This window comes from Siphateles boraxobius, unplaced genomic scaffold, assembly GCF_051911475.1.
Source record: "Siphateles boraxobius isolate OS27281-9 unplaced genomic scaffold, OSU_SipBor_1 109, whole genome shotgun sequence".
Classification (NCBI taxonomy): Eukaryota; Metazoa; Chordata; class Actinopteri; order Cypriniformes; family Leuciscidae; genus Siphateles; species Siphateles boraxobius.
In genome coordinates, this window is record NW_027508710.1 from 15,001 (window position 1) to 32,500 (window position 17,500).

At 42.2% G+C, this 17,500-nt stretch overlaps 1 protein-coding gene and 1 long non-coding RNA gene across 15 annotated transcripts in view; both read left to right on the plus strand.

Moving 5' to 3' along the window:
* LOC143756695 (uncharacterized) overlaps positions 1–17,500 on the plus strand; it is a 25,025-nt gene that overhangs the window by 5,411 nt on the left and 2,114 nt on the right. For 2 of the 9 annotated variants that reach the window (XM_077247335.1, XM_077247325.1), the window contains exons 6-26: positions 1,054–1,137; positions 1,219–1,293; positions 3,667–3,735; positions 4,115–4,156; positions 4,282–4,320; positions 10,840–10,887; positions 11,052–11,105; positions 11,300–11,353; positions 11,432–11,485; positions 11,568–11,621; positions 11,742–11,795; positions 11,914–11,967; positions 12,096–12,149; positions 12,254–12,307; positions 12,410–12,463; positions 12,542–12,595; positions 12,681–12,737; positions 13,175–13,228; positions 13,301–13,354; positions 16,088–16,174; positions 16,246–16,351. In XM_077247335.1, the coding sequence (XP_077103450.1) occupies positions 1,054–1,137; positions 1,219–1,293; positions 3,667–3,735; positions 4,115–4,156; positions 4,282–4,320; positions 10,840–10,887; positions 11,052–11,105; positions 11,300–11,353; positions 11,432–11,485; positions 11,568–11,621; positions 11,742–11,795; positions 11,914–11,967; positions 12,096–12,149; positions 12,254–12,307; positions 12,410–12,463; positions 12,542–12,595; positions 12,681–12,737; positions 13,175–13,228; positions 13,301–13,354; positions 16,088–16,174; positions 16,246–16,351 (1,255 nt within the window). The remainder of the gene's footprint in view (positions 1–1,053; positions 1,138–1,218; positions 1,294–3,666; positions 3,736–4,114; positions 4,157–4,281; positions 4,321–10,839; positions 10,888–11,051; positions 11,106–11,299; positions 11,354–11,431; positions 11,486–11,567; positions 11,622–11,741; positions 11,796–11,913; positions 11,968–12,095; positions 12,150–12,253; positions 12,308–12,409; positions 12,464–12,541; positions 12,596–12,680; positions 12,738–13,174; positions 13,229–13,300; positions 13,355–16,087; positions 16,175–16,245; positions 16,352–17,500) is intronic. The other 7 variants (XM_077247351.1, XM_077247343.1, XM_077247361.1 and 4 more) reach the window with 7 other exon arrangements.
* Positions 7,113–10,411, plus strand: LOC143756693 (uncharacterized). Of its 6 annotated transcripts, none has more exons than XR_013210310.1 (6): positions 7,113–7,279; positions 8,424–8,501; positions 9,563–9,598; positions 9,966–10,007; positions 10,082–10,191; positions 10,282–10,411. It is a non-coding gene; the product is annotated as an uncharacterized LOC143756693 (long non-coding RNA). The 6 variants fall into 6 exon arrangements; XR_013210309.1 differs by having other exon boundaries at positions 10,082–10,201; positions 10,318–10,376; XR_013210315.1 differs by lacking the exons at positions 9,966–10,007; positions 10,082–10,191; positions 10,282–10,411 and adding an exon at positions 9,840–9,928 and having other exon boundaries at positions 8,424–8,543; positions 9,547–9,598.

The window sequence follows — 17,500 nt, forward strand, 5'->3', positions numbered from 1 at the left end:
TAATATTATAAACGTGCAGATTAAGAGCCGGTAATATTATAAACGTGCAGATTAAGAGCCGGTAATATTATAAACGTGCAGATTGAGAGCCGGTAATATTATAAACGTGCAGATTAAGAGCCGGTAATATTATAAACGTGCAGATTAAGAGCCGGTAATATTATAAACGTGCAGATTAAGAGCCGGTAATATTATAAACGTGCAGATTAAGGGCCCGTAATATTATAAACGTGCAGATTAAGGGCCGGTAATATTATAAACGGTCAGATAAAGGGACGGTAATATTATAAACGTGCAGATTAAGGGCCGGTAATATTATAAACGTGCAGATTAAGGGCCGGTAATATTATAAACGTGCAGATTAAGAGCCGGTAATATTATAAACGAGCAGATTAAGGGCCGGTAATATTATAAACGTGCAGATTAAGGGCCGGTAATATTATAAACGTGCAGATTAAGGGCCGGTAATATTATAAACGTGCAGATTAAGGGCCGGTAATATTATAAACGTGCAGATTAAGGGCCGGTAATATTATAAACGTGCAGATTAAGGGCCGGTAATATTATAAACGTGCAGATTAAGAGCCGGTAATATTATAAACGTGCAGATTAAGGGCCGGTAATATTATAAACGTAAGAGCCGGTAATATTATAAACGAGCAGATTAAGAGCCGGTAATATTATAAACGTGCAGATTAAGAGCCGGTAATATTATAAACGTGCAGATTAAGGGCCGGTAATATTATAATAAGGTCCTCTTCATACGTCAGAAGGAGAGAAATCTGACCAGTTTATTTTTTGACATGCTTTCAGAGAAAGATTTAACAGAACAAAGTTACTGCGTTTCACTTTTCACGTTTTCTGTGTAGAAGCAGCGGGACCCGATCATAGCAGATTTTCATGATATTTCACATTTAAACTGGACTATTCTCTTCTAGAAACAAACTTTGTGTCATTATTTTCCAATTATCACTATAAAGCTGCTTTGAAACTATCTGTGTTGTAAAAAGCGCAGTATAATAAAGGTGAGTTGGCTGTTCTGTGGTCCCTCAGCCCCGCGCCGGTGAACACGAGCATCGCTGCGATCGTCCCGCCACCGGCTCCGGCTCCGGCTCCCAAACCTCCGGTCCCTGCCAAGTGAGATCAGACGCTCTTCACACACACATGCTAGAAGCTTCAGACGTGTGTGAATCTGTTTAATGTGAGACTCTGTTGCAGGAATCCGGTGCTCAAGACTCCCAACACATCCAGCTTCACCGCGCGCGTCTTCTCTGGCGCAAACACCAGCAAAGTGTGAGTAAATATTGTGAGGATGAAATATGGCTTCTATAGCGATATGGTTTCTATGTGGCTCTAAACGGTTGCTAGGGTGTTCTGGGGCCGGTTTCACAAAGCTATTTTAGACCGGTCTATAGTGTTAGATAAATCTAAAATTTGCTCATAGACTAGTCTAATGCAAGCTAGACTGTTTCACAAAAATAAAGACTGACTTAATTTAGACCAAAAAAATTAGACCCTTACGTCCAGGCTAACCCAGGTCTAAGACTCTGTCACCTTGGCAACCATCAGCAACACTCAGTTACAGTGCAAACAGCCAAAAGAAAAGGAAAAATGCTCATAATCTGTGGTTTGCTGACGGCGTTATGGAGAGAGCTATGAGGAGGGAAAGGGTTTTTAGGGACCGCAGTAATACTGGAAATATAATAATGAGGACTTTTCTTTTCTGTACGTCTTTAACGCTCCGCTCAACGCTCGGATTAACGCTGTTAACTGTCGTAGTATCTTTTCCCAAATTAAACATTTCTTCTTGTTACTACATTCTCGACTAAATTTTCCAAGTAAAATGTGCTTGTAACTGTTACACTCCTCCAACACACACGTTTTCCGCTGGGGTAAACTGCACTGAGCGGTTGAATGCGCTTACTCGATCCGCCATGTTTTTTGTTTTGAAAAGTGTCTTATTTTACCCAGAATGCATTGCAGTGTAGTCCTACTTAAGATAGTCAGAGTCTTGAGTGCTTTATGCAACGGTCTGATTTAGATGTCGATCTGAAGTCTGACTATCTACTATATCTAAGCCGTAGTCAAAGTCTATCTTTGTGAAACCGACCCCTGAGTGAACACTATTGATATATTTGAACTAAATTCCATTTGTATTTATTTATTATTAAGTCATAACAAGATTTCCTATCATTGTTTTAATGAGATGTACTAGTTTAGCCTATATTATTAGGTCCAAGAATTTTTACTGTGCTCATTAATGGTCCAGTGTTTGAATTTTGCCAAGCGTGTCAGAGGGTATGGTTCTAATCCACACTCAAATAGTTTTTTTTTTTTTTACACCAAAACCGAATATGTTTATCAGTGGTTGTATATCAAGCAGGATGTGAGAATAAACAAACCTTGGTTCTTGGGAACATTGTGAAGCATTTGGCCAGGTCACGCTTTATTTCCCGAAGGAAACCATCTGCAATCCCAGGGGATCTCACAGCGCAGATCAGTGTTCAAAAAGTGCAGTCAGCAGCGGCGGTGTCTGGTCGACTCCACAGGACATAGACATCATATAGAGACATGGGAGTGACCAGATCAATGGGCGGGGCCACAAACAGAGGGCGTTTTCGAGCGCGTCACCTGATTGGCCTACGTCACAGTGAGGGCGGGGTTTTGGGCATCATTTTCATTACATGATTCCTACTTTTGTTCTGTAGAGACAGGGACAGCAGCAAACGGAAATTTTAGATGAGGTTCTCTCAAAGTAACGTTTGTTCAAAGTATCTGGTCTTTTATAATGTTCTCACAATGTTAGCACAAAAATATTATTAATACATCATTCATGGAACGTTTTTCTTAAATGTTTCAGTTGCTAGTTTGTCTAACGTTTTGTAAACGTTACTACTTGTTTCAGAACGTTCAGAGAACATTCAAAAGAAATGTTTCCATAATGTTGGAAGAATCACACAATGTAATTTTCCCGTAACGTTTACATGACCAAGAAAAAAAAAGTTTTTAAAGCATTACATTTTTTTTTTTTTTTTACATTCAGAGAACATTGATAAATTATTGTCATAATTTAACGTTCTGAACATACACTCAAAAGTTGGGGGTAAAATAGATTTTTAAAAGAATTTTTACAATAAATGTATACTTTTATTCATCAATGATGAATTGATCAATGGTTAAATTGATCAAAAGTGACAGTAAAGACATTTATAATATTATAAAAGATACTATTTCAAATAAATGCTGTATTTAAAAATAAATAAAATGTATCACAGTTTCCACAAAAATATGAAACTGTTTTCAACATTGATAATAATCATAAATGTGTTTCTTGAGCATCAAATCATCATATTATAGTGATTTCTGAAGGATCATGTGACACTGAAGACTGGAGTAATGATGCTGAAAATTCAGCTTTGATCACAGGATATAAATTACACTTTACTATATATTCACATAGAAAACAGATGATCTACATTGGAATTTTATTTCACAACTTTACTGCATTTTTGATCAATTAAACACAGCCTTGGTGAGCAGAAGAGACTCTTTCAGAAACATATAAACATCTGTGTCATACCTGGAACACACGTGTGACTGTGAACACCTGTCGAGTTGTGTTGACGTGTTCGTGTGTGTGTGTGTGTGTGTGTGTGTGTGTGACAGGTTAAGCCCCGTTAAACCATCGTTCGGTGAGAAGTCTCCAGAGCTCACCGCGTCTCAAACTACCAATGGGTGAGTCGAGTGAGATCTGTAATCAGTGATTCATAAACCTGTTCTTGAAGATTTCATTTAATATTTCAATAATATGATGACGCATTCACATGTTCACAGTTCTCTGATGTTAATCTCAGTAAATGGTCACATGACATGCATGTAAAAAATCATCGTTTTATATGTTTTATTATAGATTGTTTTATACAATTATTCAAATGTTTTATGATTTAATAAATAAATAGCTTTTCATCAACTCATGAATCCCAGTTTGGGAGACGTCAAATGAATATGAATAATGCTTTTCAGCCGAGATTTGCTAGTGTGTAGTTCAGTAAATGAGTTCAGTGTTTCTGCAGTTCTGTTCAGGTGTTGATTTGTATGTTATTGTGTTGCACAGATTGAATAAGAGCATCAGCGCTGGACCACCATCGTCTGTGACGTGAGTCTGTTAAACGTGTGTGAATCTCTGATCTTTAGTCAAAGATAAGCTGGAGTCTGACAGTGTGTGTGTGTGTGTGTGTGTGTGTGTGTGTGTGTGTGTGTGTGTGTGTGTGTGTGTGACAGCGTCTCGCCGTCAGCAGCTACAGTCACAGCCACTTCAACGTAAGATATTTTCTGTCAGATCCAGATGTTAATGACGAGCAGTGTTGGGGAAAGTTACTGGGAAAAGTAATGCATTACAATATTGTGTTACTTACATAATTTTTTAGAAAAGAAATGCGTTACGTTACTTTTGCATTACTTTTTTCACCTGGGCTGGCTTGTTTTTTTTATAACAAATTTTTTTTTTTTGGGCAAATGTAAAGACCCTTTCACACCAAAAGTGAAATAATGATCCTCAGGCTGAAGGAAATGCAGATTCACGCGTGTACAGTAGAGGTAGAGTACAGTAGAGTACATTAGTGGTAGAGTACAGTAGAGGTTCAGTAGAGGTAGAGTACAGTAGAGTACATTAGTGGTAGAGTACAGTAGAGGTAGAGTACAGTAGAGGTAGAGTACAGTAAAGGTAGAGTCCAGTAGAGTACATTAGTGGTAGAGTACAGTAGAGGTACGGTAGAGGTAAAGTACAGTAGAGGTAGAGTACAGTAGAGGTACGGTAGAGGTAAAGTACAGTAGAGTACAGTAGAGGTACGGTAGAGGTAAAGTACAGTAGAGTACAGTAGAGGTAGAGTACAGTAGTGTACAGTAGAGGTACGGTAGAGGTAAAGTACAGTAGAGGTACGGTAGAGGTAAAGTACAGTAGAGTACAGTATAGGTAGAGTACAGTAGAGGGGGAGTAAAGTAGAGTACAGTAGAGGTAGAGTACAGTAGAGGTAGAGCAAATTAGAGTACAGTAGAGAGAGTACAGTAGAGGTAGAGTAAAGTAGAGTACAGTAGAGGTAGAGTACAGTAGAGGTAGAGTTAAGTAGAGTACAGTAGAGGAAGAGTACAGTAGAGGTAGAGTGCAGTAGTGTACAGTAGAGATCAGTAGAGGTAGAGTACAGTAGAGGTAGAGTGCAGTAGAGGTAGAGTACAGTACTGTACTCTATCTCTACCTCTACTACTCTACAGTAGAGGTAGAGTAGAGTACAGTAGAGGTAGAGTAAAGTAGAGGTAGAGTAAAGTAGAGATAGAGAACAGTAGAGGTAAAGTAGAGGTAGAGTACAGTAGAGGTAGAGTAGAGTACAGTAGAGGTAGAGTACATTAGTGTACAGTAGAGTTAGAGTACAGTAAAGGTAGAGTACAGTAGAGGTAGAGTACAGTAGAGGTGGAGTAAAGTAGTGTACAGTAGAGGTAGAGTACAGTAGAGGTAGAGTACAGTAGTGTACAGTAGAGGTAGAGTACAGTAGAGGTAGAGTACAGTACAGTAGTGTACAGTAAAGGTAGAGTACAGTAGTGTACAGTAGAGGTAGAGTACAGTAGAGGTAGAGTAAAGTAGTGTACAGTAGAGGTAGAGTACAGTAGAGGTAGAGTACAGTAGTGTACAGTAGAGGTAGAGTACAGTAGAGGTAGAGTACAGTAGTGTACAGTAGAGGTAGAGTACAGTAGAGGTAGAGTACAGTACAGTAGTGTACAGTAGAGGTAGAGTACAGTAGAGGTAGAGTACAGTAAAGGTAGAGTTAAGTAGAGTACAGTAGAGGTAGAGTACATTAGTGGTAGAGTAAAGTAGTGTACAGTAGAGTTAGAGTACAGTAGAGTACAGTAGAGGTAGAGTACAGTAAATGTAGAGTACAGTAGTGTACAGTAGAGGTAGAGTACAGTAAAGGTAGAGTGCAGTAGTGTACAGTAAAGGTAGAGTACAGTACTGCACAGTAGAGGTAGAGTACGGTAGAGGTAGAGTACAGTAGAGGTAGAGTAAAGTAGAGGTAGAGTACAGTAGTGTACAGTAGAGTTAGAGTACAGTAGAGTACAGTAGTGTACAGTAAAGGTAGAGTACAGTAGTGTACAGTAGAGGTAGAGTACAGTAAAGGTAGAGTACAGTAGTGTACAGTAAAGGTAGCGTACAGTAGTGTACAGTAGAGTTAGAGTACAGTAGAGGTAGAGCACAGTAAAGGTAGAGTACAGTAGAGGTAGAGTACAGTAGTGTACAGTAGAGGCAGAGCAAATTAGAGTCCAGTAGAGGCAGAGTACAGTAGAGGTAGAGTAGACTACAGTAGAGTGCAGTAGTGTACAGTAGAGGTAGAATACAGTAGAGGTAGAGTTAAGTAGAGTACAGTAGAGGTAGAGTAAAGTAATGTACAGTAGAGGTAGAGTACAGTAGTGTACAGTAGAGGTAGAGTACAGTAGAGGTAGAGTACAGTAGGGGTAGAGTAGAGTACAGTAGTGTACAGTAGAGGTAGAGTACAGTAGAGGTAGAGTACAGTAAAGGTAGAGTTAAGTAGAGTACAGTAGAGGTAGAGTACATTAGTGGTAGAGTAAAGTAGTGTACAGTAGAGTTAGAGTACAGTAGAGGTAGAGTACAGTAAAGGTAGAGTACAGTAAAGGTAGAGTACAGTAGTGTACAGTAGAGGTAGAGTACAGTAGAGGTAGAGTACAGTAGAGGTAGAGTTAAGTAGAGTACAGTAGAGGTAGAGTACAGTAGAGGCAGAGTACAGTAGAGTACAGTAGAGGTAGAGTTAAGTAGAGTACAGTAGAGGTAGAGTTAAGTAGAGTACAGTAGAGGCAGAGTACAGTAGAGTGCAGTAGAGGTAGAGTACTGTAGAGGTAGAGTAGAGTACAGTAGAGGTAGAGTAAAGTAGAGTACAGTAGAGGTAGAGTAGAGATAGAGTACAGCAGAGGTAGAGTAAAGTAGAGGTAGAGTACAGTAGAGGTAGAGTAGAGTACAGTAGAGGTAGAGTACAGTAGAGGTAGAGTTACGTAGAGGTAGAGTAAAGTAGAGTACAGTAGAGGTAGAGTGCAGTAGAGGTAGAGTAAAGTAGAGTACAGTAGAGGTAGAGTGCAGTAGAGGTAGAGTAAAGTAGAGTGCAGTAGAGGTAGAGTAAAGTAGAGTACAGTAGAGGTAGAGTGCAGTAGAGTACAGTAGAGGTAGAGTACAGTAGAGGTAGAGTAAAGTAGAGTGCAGTAGAGGTAGAGTACATTAGAGGTAGAGTACAGTAGAGGTAGAGTAAAGTAGAGTACAGTTGAGATAGAGTACAGTAGAGGTAGAGTAGAGTACAGTAGAGGTAGAGGTAGAGTAGAGTACAGTAAAGGTAGAGTTAAGTAGAGTACAGTAGAGGTAGAGTAAAGTAGAGTACAGTAGAGGTAGAGTGCAGTAGAGGTAGAGTAAAGTAGAGTACAGTAGAGGTAGAGTGCAGTAGAGGTAGAGTACAGTAGAGGGGGAGTAAAGTAGTGTAAAGTCGAGGTAGAGTACAGTAGAGGTAGAGCAAATTAGAGTACAGTACAGAGAGTACAGTAGAGGTAGAGTACAGTAGAGGTAGAGTAAAGTAGAATACACTAGAGGTAGAGTGCAGTAGAGGTAGAGTAAAGTAGAGTGCAGTAGAGGTAGAGTACAGTAGTGTACAGTAAAGGTAGAGTAAAGTAGTGTACAGTAGAGGTAGAGTACGGTAGAGGTAGAGTACAGTAGAGGTAGAGTAAAGTGGAGGTAGAGTACAGTAGTGTACAGTAGAGTTAGAGTACAGTAGAGGTAGAGTACAGTAAAGGTAGAGTACAGTAGAGGTAGAGTACACTAGTGTACAGTAGAGGCAGAGCAAATTAGAGTACAGTAGAGGCAGAATACAGTAGAGGTAGAGTAGACTACAGTAGAGTGCAGTAGTGTACAGTAGAGGTAGAATACAGTAGAGGTAGAGTTAAGTAGAGTACAGTAGAGATAGAGGAAAGTCGAGTACAGTAGAGGTAGAGTACAGTAGAGGTAGAGTACAGTAGAGTGCAGTAGAGGTAGAGTTAAGTAGAGTACAGTAGAGGTAGAGTAAAGTAGTGTACAGTAGAGGTAGAGTACAGTAGAGGTAGAGTACAGTAGTGTACAGTAGAGGTAGAGTACAGTAGGGGTAGAGTAGAGTACAGTAGTGTAAAGTAGAGGTAGAGTACAGTAGAGGTAGAGTACAGTAAAAGTAGAGTTAAGTAGAGTACAGTAGAGGTAGAGTACAATAGTGGTAGAGTAAAGTAGTGTACAGTAGAGTTAGAGTACAGTAGAGGTAGAGTACAGTAAAGGTAGAGTACAGTAGTGTACAGTAGAGGTAGAGTACAGTAGAGGCAGAGTACAGTAGAGGTAGAGTACAGTAGAGGCAGAGTACAGTAGAGGTAGAGTTAAGTAGAGTACAGTAGAGGCAGAGTACAGTAGAGTGCAGTAGAGGTAGAGTACAGTAGAGGTAGAGTAAAGTAGAGTACAGTAGAGGTAGAGTACAGTAGAGGTAGAGTAGAGATAGAGTACAGTAGAGGTAGAGTGCAGTAGAGGTAGAGTAAAGTAGAGTACAGTAGAGGTAGAGTGCAGTAGAGGTAGAGTAGAGTGCAGTAGAGGTAAAGTAGAGTACAGTAGAGGTAGAGTGCAGTAGAGGTAGAGTAAAGTAGAGTACAGTAGAGGTAAAGTAGAGTACAGTAGAGGTAGAGTACAGTAGAGGTAGAGTAAAGTAGAGTACAGTTGAGATAGAGTACAGTAGAGGTAGAGTACAGTAGAGGTAGAGTAGAGTACAGTTGAGGTAGAGTTAAGTAGAGTACAGTAGAGGTAGAGTAGAGTACAGTAAAGGTAGAGTTAAGTAGAGTACAGTAGAGGTAGAGTGCAGTAGAGGTAGAGTAAAGTACAGTACAGTAGAGGTAGAGTACAGTAGAGATAGAGTAAAGTAGAGTACAGTTGAGATAGAGTACAGTTGAGATAGAGTACAGTAGAGGTAGAGTACAGTAGAGGTAGAGTACAGCAGTGTACAGTAGAGGTAGAGTACAGTAGAGGTAGAGTAAAGTAGAGTACAGTTGAGATAGAGTACAGTAGAGGTAGAGTAAAGTAGAGGTAGAGTACAGCAGAGGTAGAGTAGAGTACAGTAGAGGTAGAGTACAGTAGAGGTAGAGTTAAGTAGAGTACAGTAGAGGTAGATTTAAGTAGTGTACAGTAGAGGTAGAGTTAAGTAGAGTACAGTAGAGGTAGATTTAAGTAGTGTACAGTAGAGGTAGATTTAAGTAGTGTACAGTAGAGGTAGAGTTAAGTAGAGTACAGTAGAGGTAGAGTGCAGTAGAGTACAGTAGAGGTAGAGTAGAGTACAGTAGAGGTAGAGTGCAGTAGAGGTAGAGTGCAGTAGAGTACAGTAGAGGTAGAGTTAAGTAGAGTACAGTAGAGGTAGAGTAGAGTACAGTAGTGTACAGTAGAGGTAGAGTAGAGTACAGTAGAGGTAGAGTAGAGTACAGTAGAGGTAGAGTGCAGTAGAGGTAGAGTGCAGTAGAGTACAGTAGAGGTAGAGTGCAGTAGAGTACAGTAGAGGTAGAGTTAGGTAGAGTACAGTAGAGGTAGAGTAGAGTACAGTAGTGTACAGTAGAGGTAGAGTAAAGTAGAGTACAGTAGAGGTAGAGTAAAGTAGAGTACAGTAGAGGTAGAGTTAAGTAGAGTACAGTAGAGGTAGAGTTAAGTAGAGTACAGTAGAGATAGAGTACAATAGAGGTAGAGTACAGTAAAGGTAGAGTACAGTAGTGTACAGTAGAGGTAGAGTACAGTAGAGATAGAGTACAGTAGAGGTAGAGTGCAGTAGAGTACAGTAGAGGTAGAGTACAGTAAAGGTAGAGTACAGTAGTGTACAGTAGAGGTAGAGTACAGTAGAGATAGAGTACAGTAGAGGTAGAGTGCAGTAGAGGTAGAGTACAGTAGAGGTAGAGTGCAGTAGAGTACAGTAGAGGTAGAGTACAGTAAAGGTAGAGTACAGTAGTGTACAGTAGAGGTAGAGTACAGTAGAGATAGAGTACAGTAGAGGTAGAGTGCAGTAGAGTACAGTAGAGGTAGAGTACAGTAAAGGTAGAGTACAGTAGTGTACAGTAGAGGTAGAGTACAGTAGAGGTAGAGTGCAGTAGAGTACAGTAGAGGTAGAGTACAGTAAAGGTAGAGTACAGTAGTGTACAGTAGAGGTAGAGTACAGTAAAGGTAGAGTGCAGTAGAGTACAGTAGAGATAGAGTACAGTAGAGGTAGAGTGCAGTAGAGTACAGTAGAGGTAGAGTACAGTAAAGGTAGAGTACAGTAGAGTACAGTAGAGGTAGAGTACAGTAGAGATAGAGTACAGTAGAGGTAGAGTGCAGTAGAGTACAGTAGAGGTAGTTTAAATCTTTTTTGTGCAAGTGATGTGAGTAAATGCACTAACATGTAGTCTAGAGCTACAATAACCATCATGTTTACACACACACACACACACACACACACACACACACACACACACACACACACACACACACACACACACACACACACACACACACACACCTCCTCTGCACTTCGATTTGTCTCTGCATGAGGACAGGAGAGCTGTCAGTCAGTAAATGGGAAAACAAAGTGATTTGCGCTACTTATTTGAAAAAATTAACTCAGGTATTTTATAGTAATTTTTAAAAGTAATGCATTACTTCACTAGTTACTTGAAAAAGTAATCTGATTACGTGACTCAAGTTACTTGTAAATGAGTTACACACATCACTGATGAGGAGCATCTGAAGTTCTGATGTGTTTCTTCATTCCTCAGCGATGTGAAGAGTTCCTCTGTCTCCAGTCCCGTGAAGAGCTCGACCCGGTGAGATTCATCCTCCACACACACACACACACACTCACACACACACACACACACACACACACACACACACACACACACACACACACACACACACACACACACACACACACACACACACGCGCGCGAATCACCAAAACACTCCTAATGTTGTTCTCTGTTCTCAGGAGTGAAAGTGTGTCCTTGTCTACACTGAAGTCCTCGACACAGTCTCAGTCTCAGTAAGTGTCTCACACTCACACACACACACTCACACACACACACACACACACACACACACACACACACACACACACACACACACACACACACACACACGCACAATCACACACACACACACACACTCACACACACACTCACACACACACACTAAAACTCACACTCACTCACACCTGATGTTGTTCTCTGTTCTCAGGAGTGAAAGTGTGTCTGTGTCTACACTGAAGTCCTCGACACCGTCTCAGTCTCAGTAAGTGTCTCACTCACACACACACACACACACACACACACACACACACACACACCTGATGTTGTTCTCTGTTCTCAGGAGTGAAAGTGTGTCTGTGTCTACAGTGAAGTCTTCGACACCGTCTCAGTCTCAGTAAGTGTCTCACACACACACACACACACACACACACACACACACACACACACACACACCTGATGTTGTTCTCTGTTCTCAGGAGTGAAAGTGTGTCTGTGTCTACAGTGAAGTCTTCGACACCGTCTCAGTCTCAGTAAGTGTCTCACACACACACACACACACGCACTCACACACAAACACACTCCCACAGACTCACACACACACTCACAAACACACACACACACACACACCTGATGATGTTCTCTGTTCTCAGGAGTGAAAGTGTGTCTGTGTCTACACTGAAGTCCTCGACACCGTTTCAGTCTCAGTAAGTGTCTCACACACACTCACACTCACACACACACACTCACACACACACACACACACACACACACACACAAACACAAACACACACACCCACACCTGATGATGTTCTCTGTTCTCAGGAGTGAAAGTGTGTCTGTGTCTACAGTGAAGTCCTCTACACCGTTTCAGTCTCAGTAAGTGTCTCACACACACACACACACACACTCTCACACACACACACACACACACACACACACACACACACACACACACACACACACACACAAACACACACACACCTGATGTTGTTCTCTGTTCTCAGGAGTGAAAGTGTGTCTGTGTCTACAGTGAAGTCCTCTACACCGTTTCAGTCTCAGTAAGTGTCTCACACACACTCACACACAAACACACTCCCACAGACTCACACACACACTCACAAACACACACACAAACACACCTGATGATGTTCTCTGTTCTCAGGGGTGAAAGTGTGTCTGTGTCTACAGTGAAGTCCTCTACACCGTTTCAGTCTCAGTAAGTGTCTCACACACACTCACACACACACACACACACACACACACACACACACACAAACACACAAACACACACACACCTGATGTTTTTCTCTGTTCTCAGGAGTGAAAGTGTGTCTGGGTCTACACTGAAGTCCTCGACACCGTTTCAGTCTCAGTAAGTGTCTCACACACACTCACACACACACACACACACACACACACACACACACCTGATGTTGTTCTCTGTTCTCAGGAGTGAAAGTGTGTCTGTGTCTACACTGAAGTCCTCGACACCGTCTCAGTCTCAGTAAGTGTCTCACTCACACACACACACACACACACACACACCTGATGTTGCTTCAGGGTCTCTGATTATTCTCTCCATCAAACAGGACGACCGTCACGAACACTAGAACATCTTCAGCGCTGGACGAGAGTCTGAGCTCGAGGTACGAGAACCGCACGCGTTACTCAGTGCGAAGAAAGAGGAATTAAACAATAAGATCAAAACATGAACTTGGAAAACATTTCCATCTCAAGCCGTCACACGCGTGATGACAGAGGTGTAAAGAGTCCCGGAGAACCATTAAAGCACAGATACCGTATAGTGAACATGACTCCATTACAAGTTACGACTCACTAATTCCGATACGACTTCGAGTAAAAGTCCTATAGTATCAGATTTCAACAGTACTTCAGTATTTCACTCACAGATGCACTAGTCCTCAACGCCTCAGAGACGCCAGTGAAAATTATCATTTGATTTTAATATATTTGATACTCAATAAAACTACAAAGTAGCCAAAAAGATACATAAGTACAGTAACTAAGTACATGTACTTTAATGCTTTAGTGTGTGATAATGTAATGTTTGTGTTGATGTCAGGTATTCTCCGTCAGCCGTGAGCCTGAACACACACTACGGCTCTCAGACTCCCAGGTAAATCTGCTGCACACCTGACCTGTACCTCGTTTACCTCACCTGAGATCTTCTTCATGTGTTTCCCCTCAGCGCTCCACTGGAGGATCTCGCTGACTCCTCACTGTCTGCAAGAGCGCGGTCACAGTAAGGCCCTGTCCCAATATCGTTTCGAAGAGCTAAACAATGGGGGAGCAAACGGTTGCTATGGTGCTGGTCGGCAGCGGGAAAACTCGTTTGTGAAGCCGGTGTGGTGAAGTGTTGGGTACCACTGAAATATTGGGTCTCAGCTTAGGACCCAAGCAATCCGATTGGTTCAAAGCACGTTTTATGGGTAATCGCTATAGTGCCTGGCAAACGTCAGAAGGGCTGTTCCAGGCGGGTTAAGCCTTGGATACTCGACGCGTCCGCACGAGCGCGAGTCTCCGCTTACTGCGCGCGCACCTCCCCAAACGGACGAGGCGTTTATACTGGACGCGCTCGCCGTTGTGCTATTCTGTGAAACGCCAGGGGGCGACTCTGAGAATTCTCCTCTAAACCACCAGGAATCAGCAGTGATGGAAGTAGTTTTCCGTTTATTAGTAGTTTATTACTTGCTGATTCATATAAAAAGAGTAATAAATGCAGTAGCCTAGGTTTATTGTACTTTCACTGCATGTAAACTAGTTAAACAACTGAAGCCTTATTGAAGAGTGTTTAAACCTTAATTTCATCAGCAGGGCTTACTTCTGCTATTGTAGGCTTATTTTGTAAATGTAAGCAGTTACCTTAGACAAGTGCAAACTGGGTCTCACAAAATGAGAGGCTTTTATGGTCGCCCATCAATGCAAATGTCTCTGGGTATAGAAGGATCATATAAACATGCTGGTACAGATGTACCAGTTCGGCCAGATTCGGCTCGAAGTCGTTCATCTTCGGATGCGGCGCCGCGAAGTTATAAAAAGTGCCATGCACACCGCCAGGCGAAATGGGGTCTTGCGCACCCAACGCGCACGACCGCCCACACCGTACTGACGTCACTTTTGCCGCGCGCGCTCTTGCGGACGCGTCGACTATAAACAAGGTTTTACGTAAGCGCTGAGCGCCCGGTCATCGCCTGGATCTCACTACTCCGAAAACTTCAGATCAAATTTTTTAATAGGCGCTATCTTTATAAATAAACCACAGATTTGAGCTTTAAACAACTACATTCTCGACTGAAAAACTCTTAAAACTACATTTCGTGACACAAAAGTAGTGTTTTTAAATTTCGTGGCCTTTCTCCACTGCTATTGAAGTTACTATAAAAAGCGCTATACAAATAAATGTATTACTTGATGGCATCAAACTGCTTTTATCGAGAATGAGCGGCTATTCACGGGCACAGAAATGCCTCTAGCCAGGGATAAGTTAACATGGCCAAGTTTGTTATTTGAAAGTAAGGGCTTCATTACCAACAGAAGTGACGTAGATAGTGACTTGTGCAAAACTGTTCCAATTCTGCTCTTCATAGCTTCGGGCCCTTGCACACTTTACTCCCCTAAGTGCACTTTCAACAAGTGTCCACTTCAAGGAAGACCTTAGGGCTTAGTGTGAGTATTGGGACAGGGCCTAAGACACTGAGGATTTCACTGTTATCAGCGTCACACATGTGATAAACACACTCCACATCAGTTCATGCCCAGCTCACATGATATACCCCTTTTCCACCAAAAAAGAACTGGTTCGGAACTGGTGCTGGTTCAAAGTTGGTACAACTTGTGAACCTTTTCAGAACCGGTTTGAATTTCCACTGACTAGAGAGCCCAGCGAACGACGTCGTTAAGTCACTGTGTACGTCGCCATACGTCTTTAGTTTTCCCTGAAACGCTTGCGACAACTTTAAGCATAACAATTACAATGGCGGACTACATCGTCTTTCTGCAAATATTTCTCCTGGCTTTGCGATCCTATATTGGGATAAGACTATCTTTCTACCAGCACTGTGTTTTTATCAATGGCAGTCACAACCTTTCCCGTCGTGTTGTTGGTCACCCCGCCCCCACCCCCGACCTGAGCATGACGTGGTAAAAGAACGGTTCTCTGGTTCTAGTCCAGCAAAGAGTTGGTGCCGCTTTGGAACCACTTTTCCTGGCCACGGTTCTTGGGCTGTCGAAACACAAAGAACTGGTTCGCGAGTAGGCACCGGCTCCGAACCAGCTCTCAAAATGCTTTGGTGGAAAAGGGGTAATACACTACACGCTAAAAAAACGCTGGGTTGTTTTCAACCCAAAGTCTGGGTAAATATATAGGACAGAACACATGTTGGGTTAATTTTACCCAGTAAATTGGGTTGTTTATTTTACCGAGAATAATGGGTTGATTTAACCCATCATACTGGGTTGATTCATTGTTACTATAGTGCTAGCTTTTTCTTTTTTACTTCAAACATGAATTAATGTTTACAGAATAACTTAAATCATTACTTCTGTTAGGGACTGTTTCATCTCCTGAAGAGGTTCCAAAAAGCCACAATAAATAACTCAACCGCTGGGTTGTTATTTATGACAAAAACTACCCAAACATTGGGTTGTTGCATCTGACCCAGTAGCTGGGTTAAACAAAAACTACCCAAACAATGGGTTGTTATATCTGACCCAGGAGCTGGGTTACACAAAACCTACACAAACATTTGGTTGTTACGTCTGACCCAGTAGCTTGGTTAAACAAAAACTACACTAAACAAACACTGAAAAAATAACCCAAAAACTTACCTAAAAGGCTCAACCTAGGATTTGGGTAGAAAAAAATGACCCAATATTTTTTGTAGTGTAGACATGATGATAACTCATAATTCAGAACAAACTGATGGTCAGAGAGACTCATCTGTGTACATGTGCTTGTGTGTTCTCCTGATATCAGAACCCAGGTCAGGACTGTTAACACTGAGATCCCCGCTGCACCCCAGACCCTACGCTCGCCTCTACAGACACTACAGTCCTCCAGCAGGTCAGGGGTTAATGAGCTTAATGATCAGAGGTTTATTATATTATCCGGCGTACTGTAAGATCTCTCTGTAGGGTCAGCAGTCGCGACGCCTGTACGGTCTGTGGGAAACCCATCGCTGGAGACGGGAAGATGATCTTACAGGAGCTGAACATCATCAGCCACACGTCCTGCTTCAGGGTAAGAGATGATCACGTCTCCATCAACTCTGATGTCGAGCTGTCTGTCCATCGGTTTCTGTCTGTCTGTCTGTCTGTCTGTCTGTCCATCAGTGTCTGTCTGTCTGTCCATCAGTGTCTGTCTGTCTGTCCATCAGTGTCTGTCTGTCTGTCAGTCAGTGTCTGTCTGACCATCAGATTATGTCTGTCTGTCTGTCCATCAGTGTGTCTGTCGGTCTGTCCATCAGTGTGTCTGTCTGTCTATCCATCAGTGTCTGCCTGTCTGACTGTCTGTCTTATCATCAGTGTATGTGTCTGTCTGTCTGTCCATCAGTGTGTATGACTGTCTGTCTGTCCATCAGTGTGTGTGTGTCTGTCTGTCTGTCTGTCTGTCCATCAGTGTCTGTCTGTCTGTCCATCAGTGTGTCTGTCTGTCTGTCCATCAGTGTCTGTCTGTCTGTCCATCAGTGTGTCTGTCTGTCTGTCCATCAGTGTCTGCCTGTCTGACTGTCTGTCTTACCATCAGTGTATGTGTCTGTCTCTCTGTCCATCAGTGTGTATGTCTGTCTGTCTGTCCATCAGTGTGTGTCTGATGAACTGATGAACTGAACAGTGTGTGTGTGTGTGTGTGTGTGTCTGTCTGTCTGATGAACTGATCTGTCTGTCTCTCAGTGTGTGTGTGTGTCTGTCTGTCTGATGAACTGATCTGTCTATCTCTCAGTGTGTGTGTGTGTGTGTGTGTGTCTGATGGTCTGTCTGTCTCTCAGTGTGTGTGTGTGTGTTTGTCTGATGATCTGTCTGTCTCTCAGTGTGTGTGTGTGTGTGTGTGTGTGTGTGTGTGTGTGTATGTGTCTGATGATCTGTCTGTCTGTCTCTCAGTGTGTGTGTGTGTGTGTGTCTGATGATCTGTCTGTCTCTCAGTGTGTGTGTGTGTGTGTGTGTGTCTGATGAACCGATCTGTCTGTCTCTCAGTGTGTGTGTGTGTCTGATGATCTGTCTGTCTCTCAGTGTGTGTATATGTGTGTCTGATGATCTGATCTGTCTGTCTCTCAGTGTTTGTGTGTGTGTGTGTGTGTCTGATGAGCTCATCTGTCTGTCTGTGTGTGTGTGTGTGTGTGTGTCTGATGATCTGTCTGTCTCAGTGTGTGTGTGTCTGATGATCTGTCTGTCT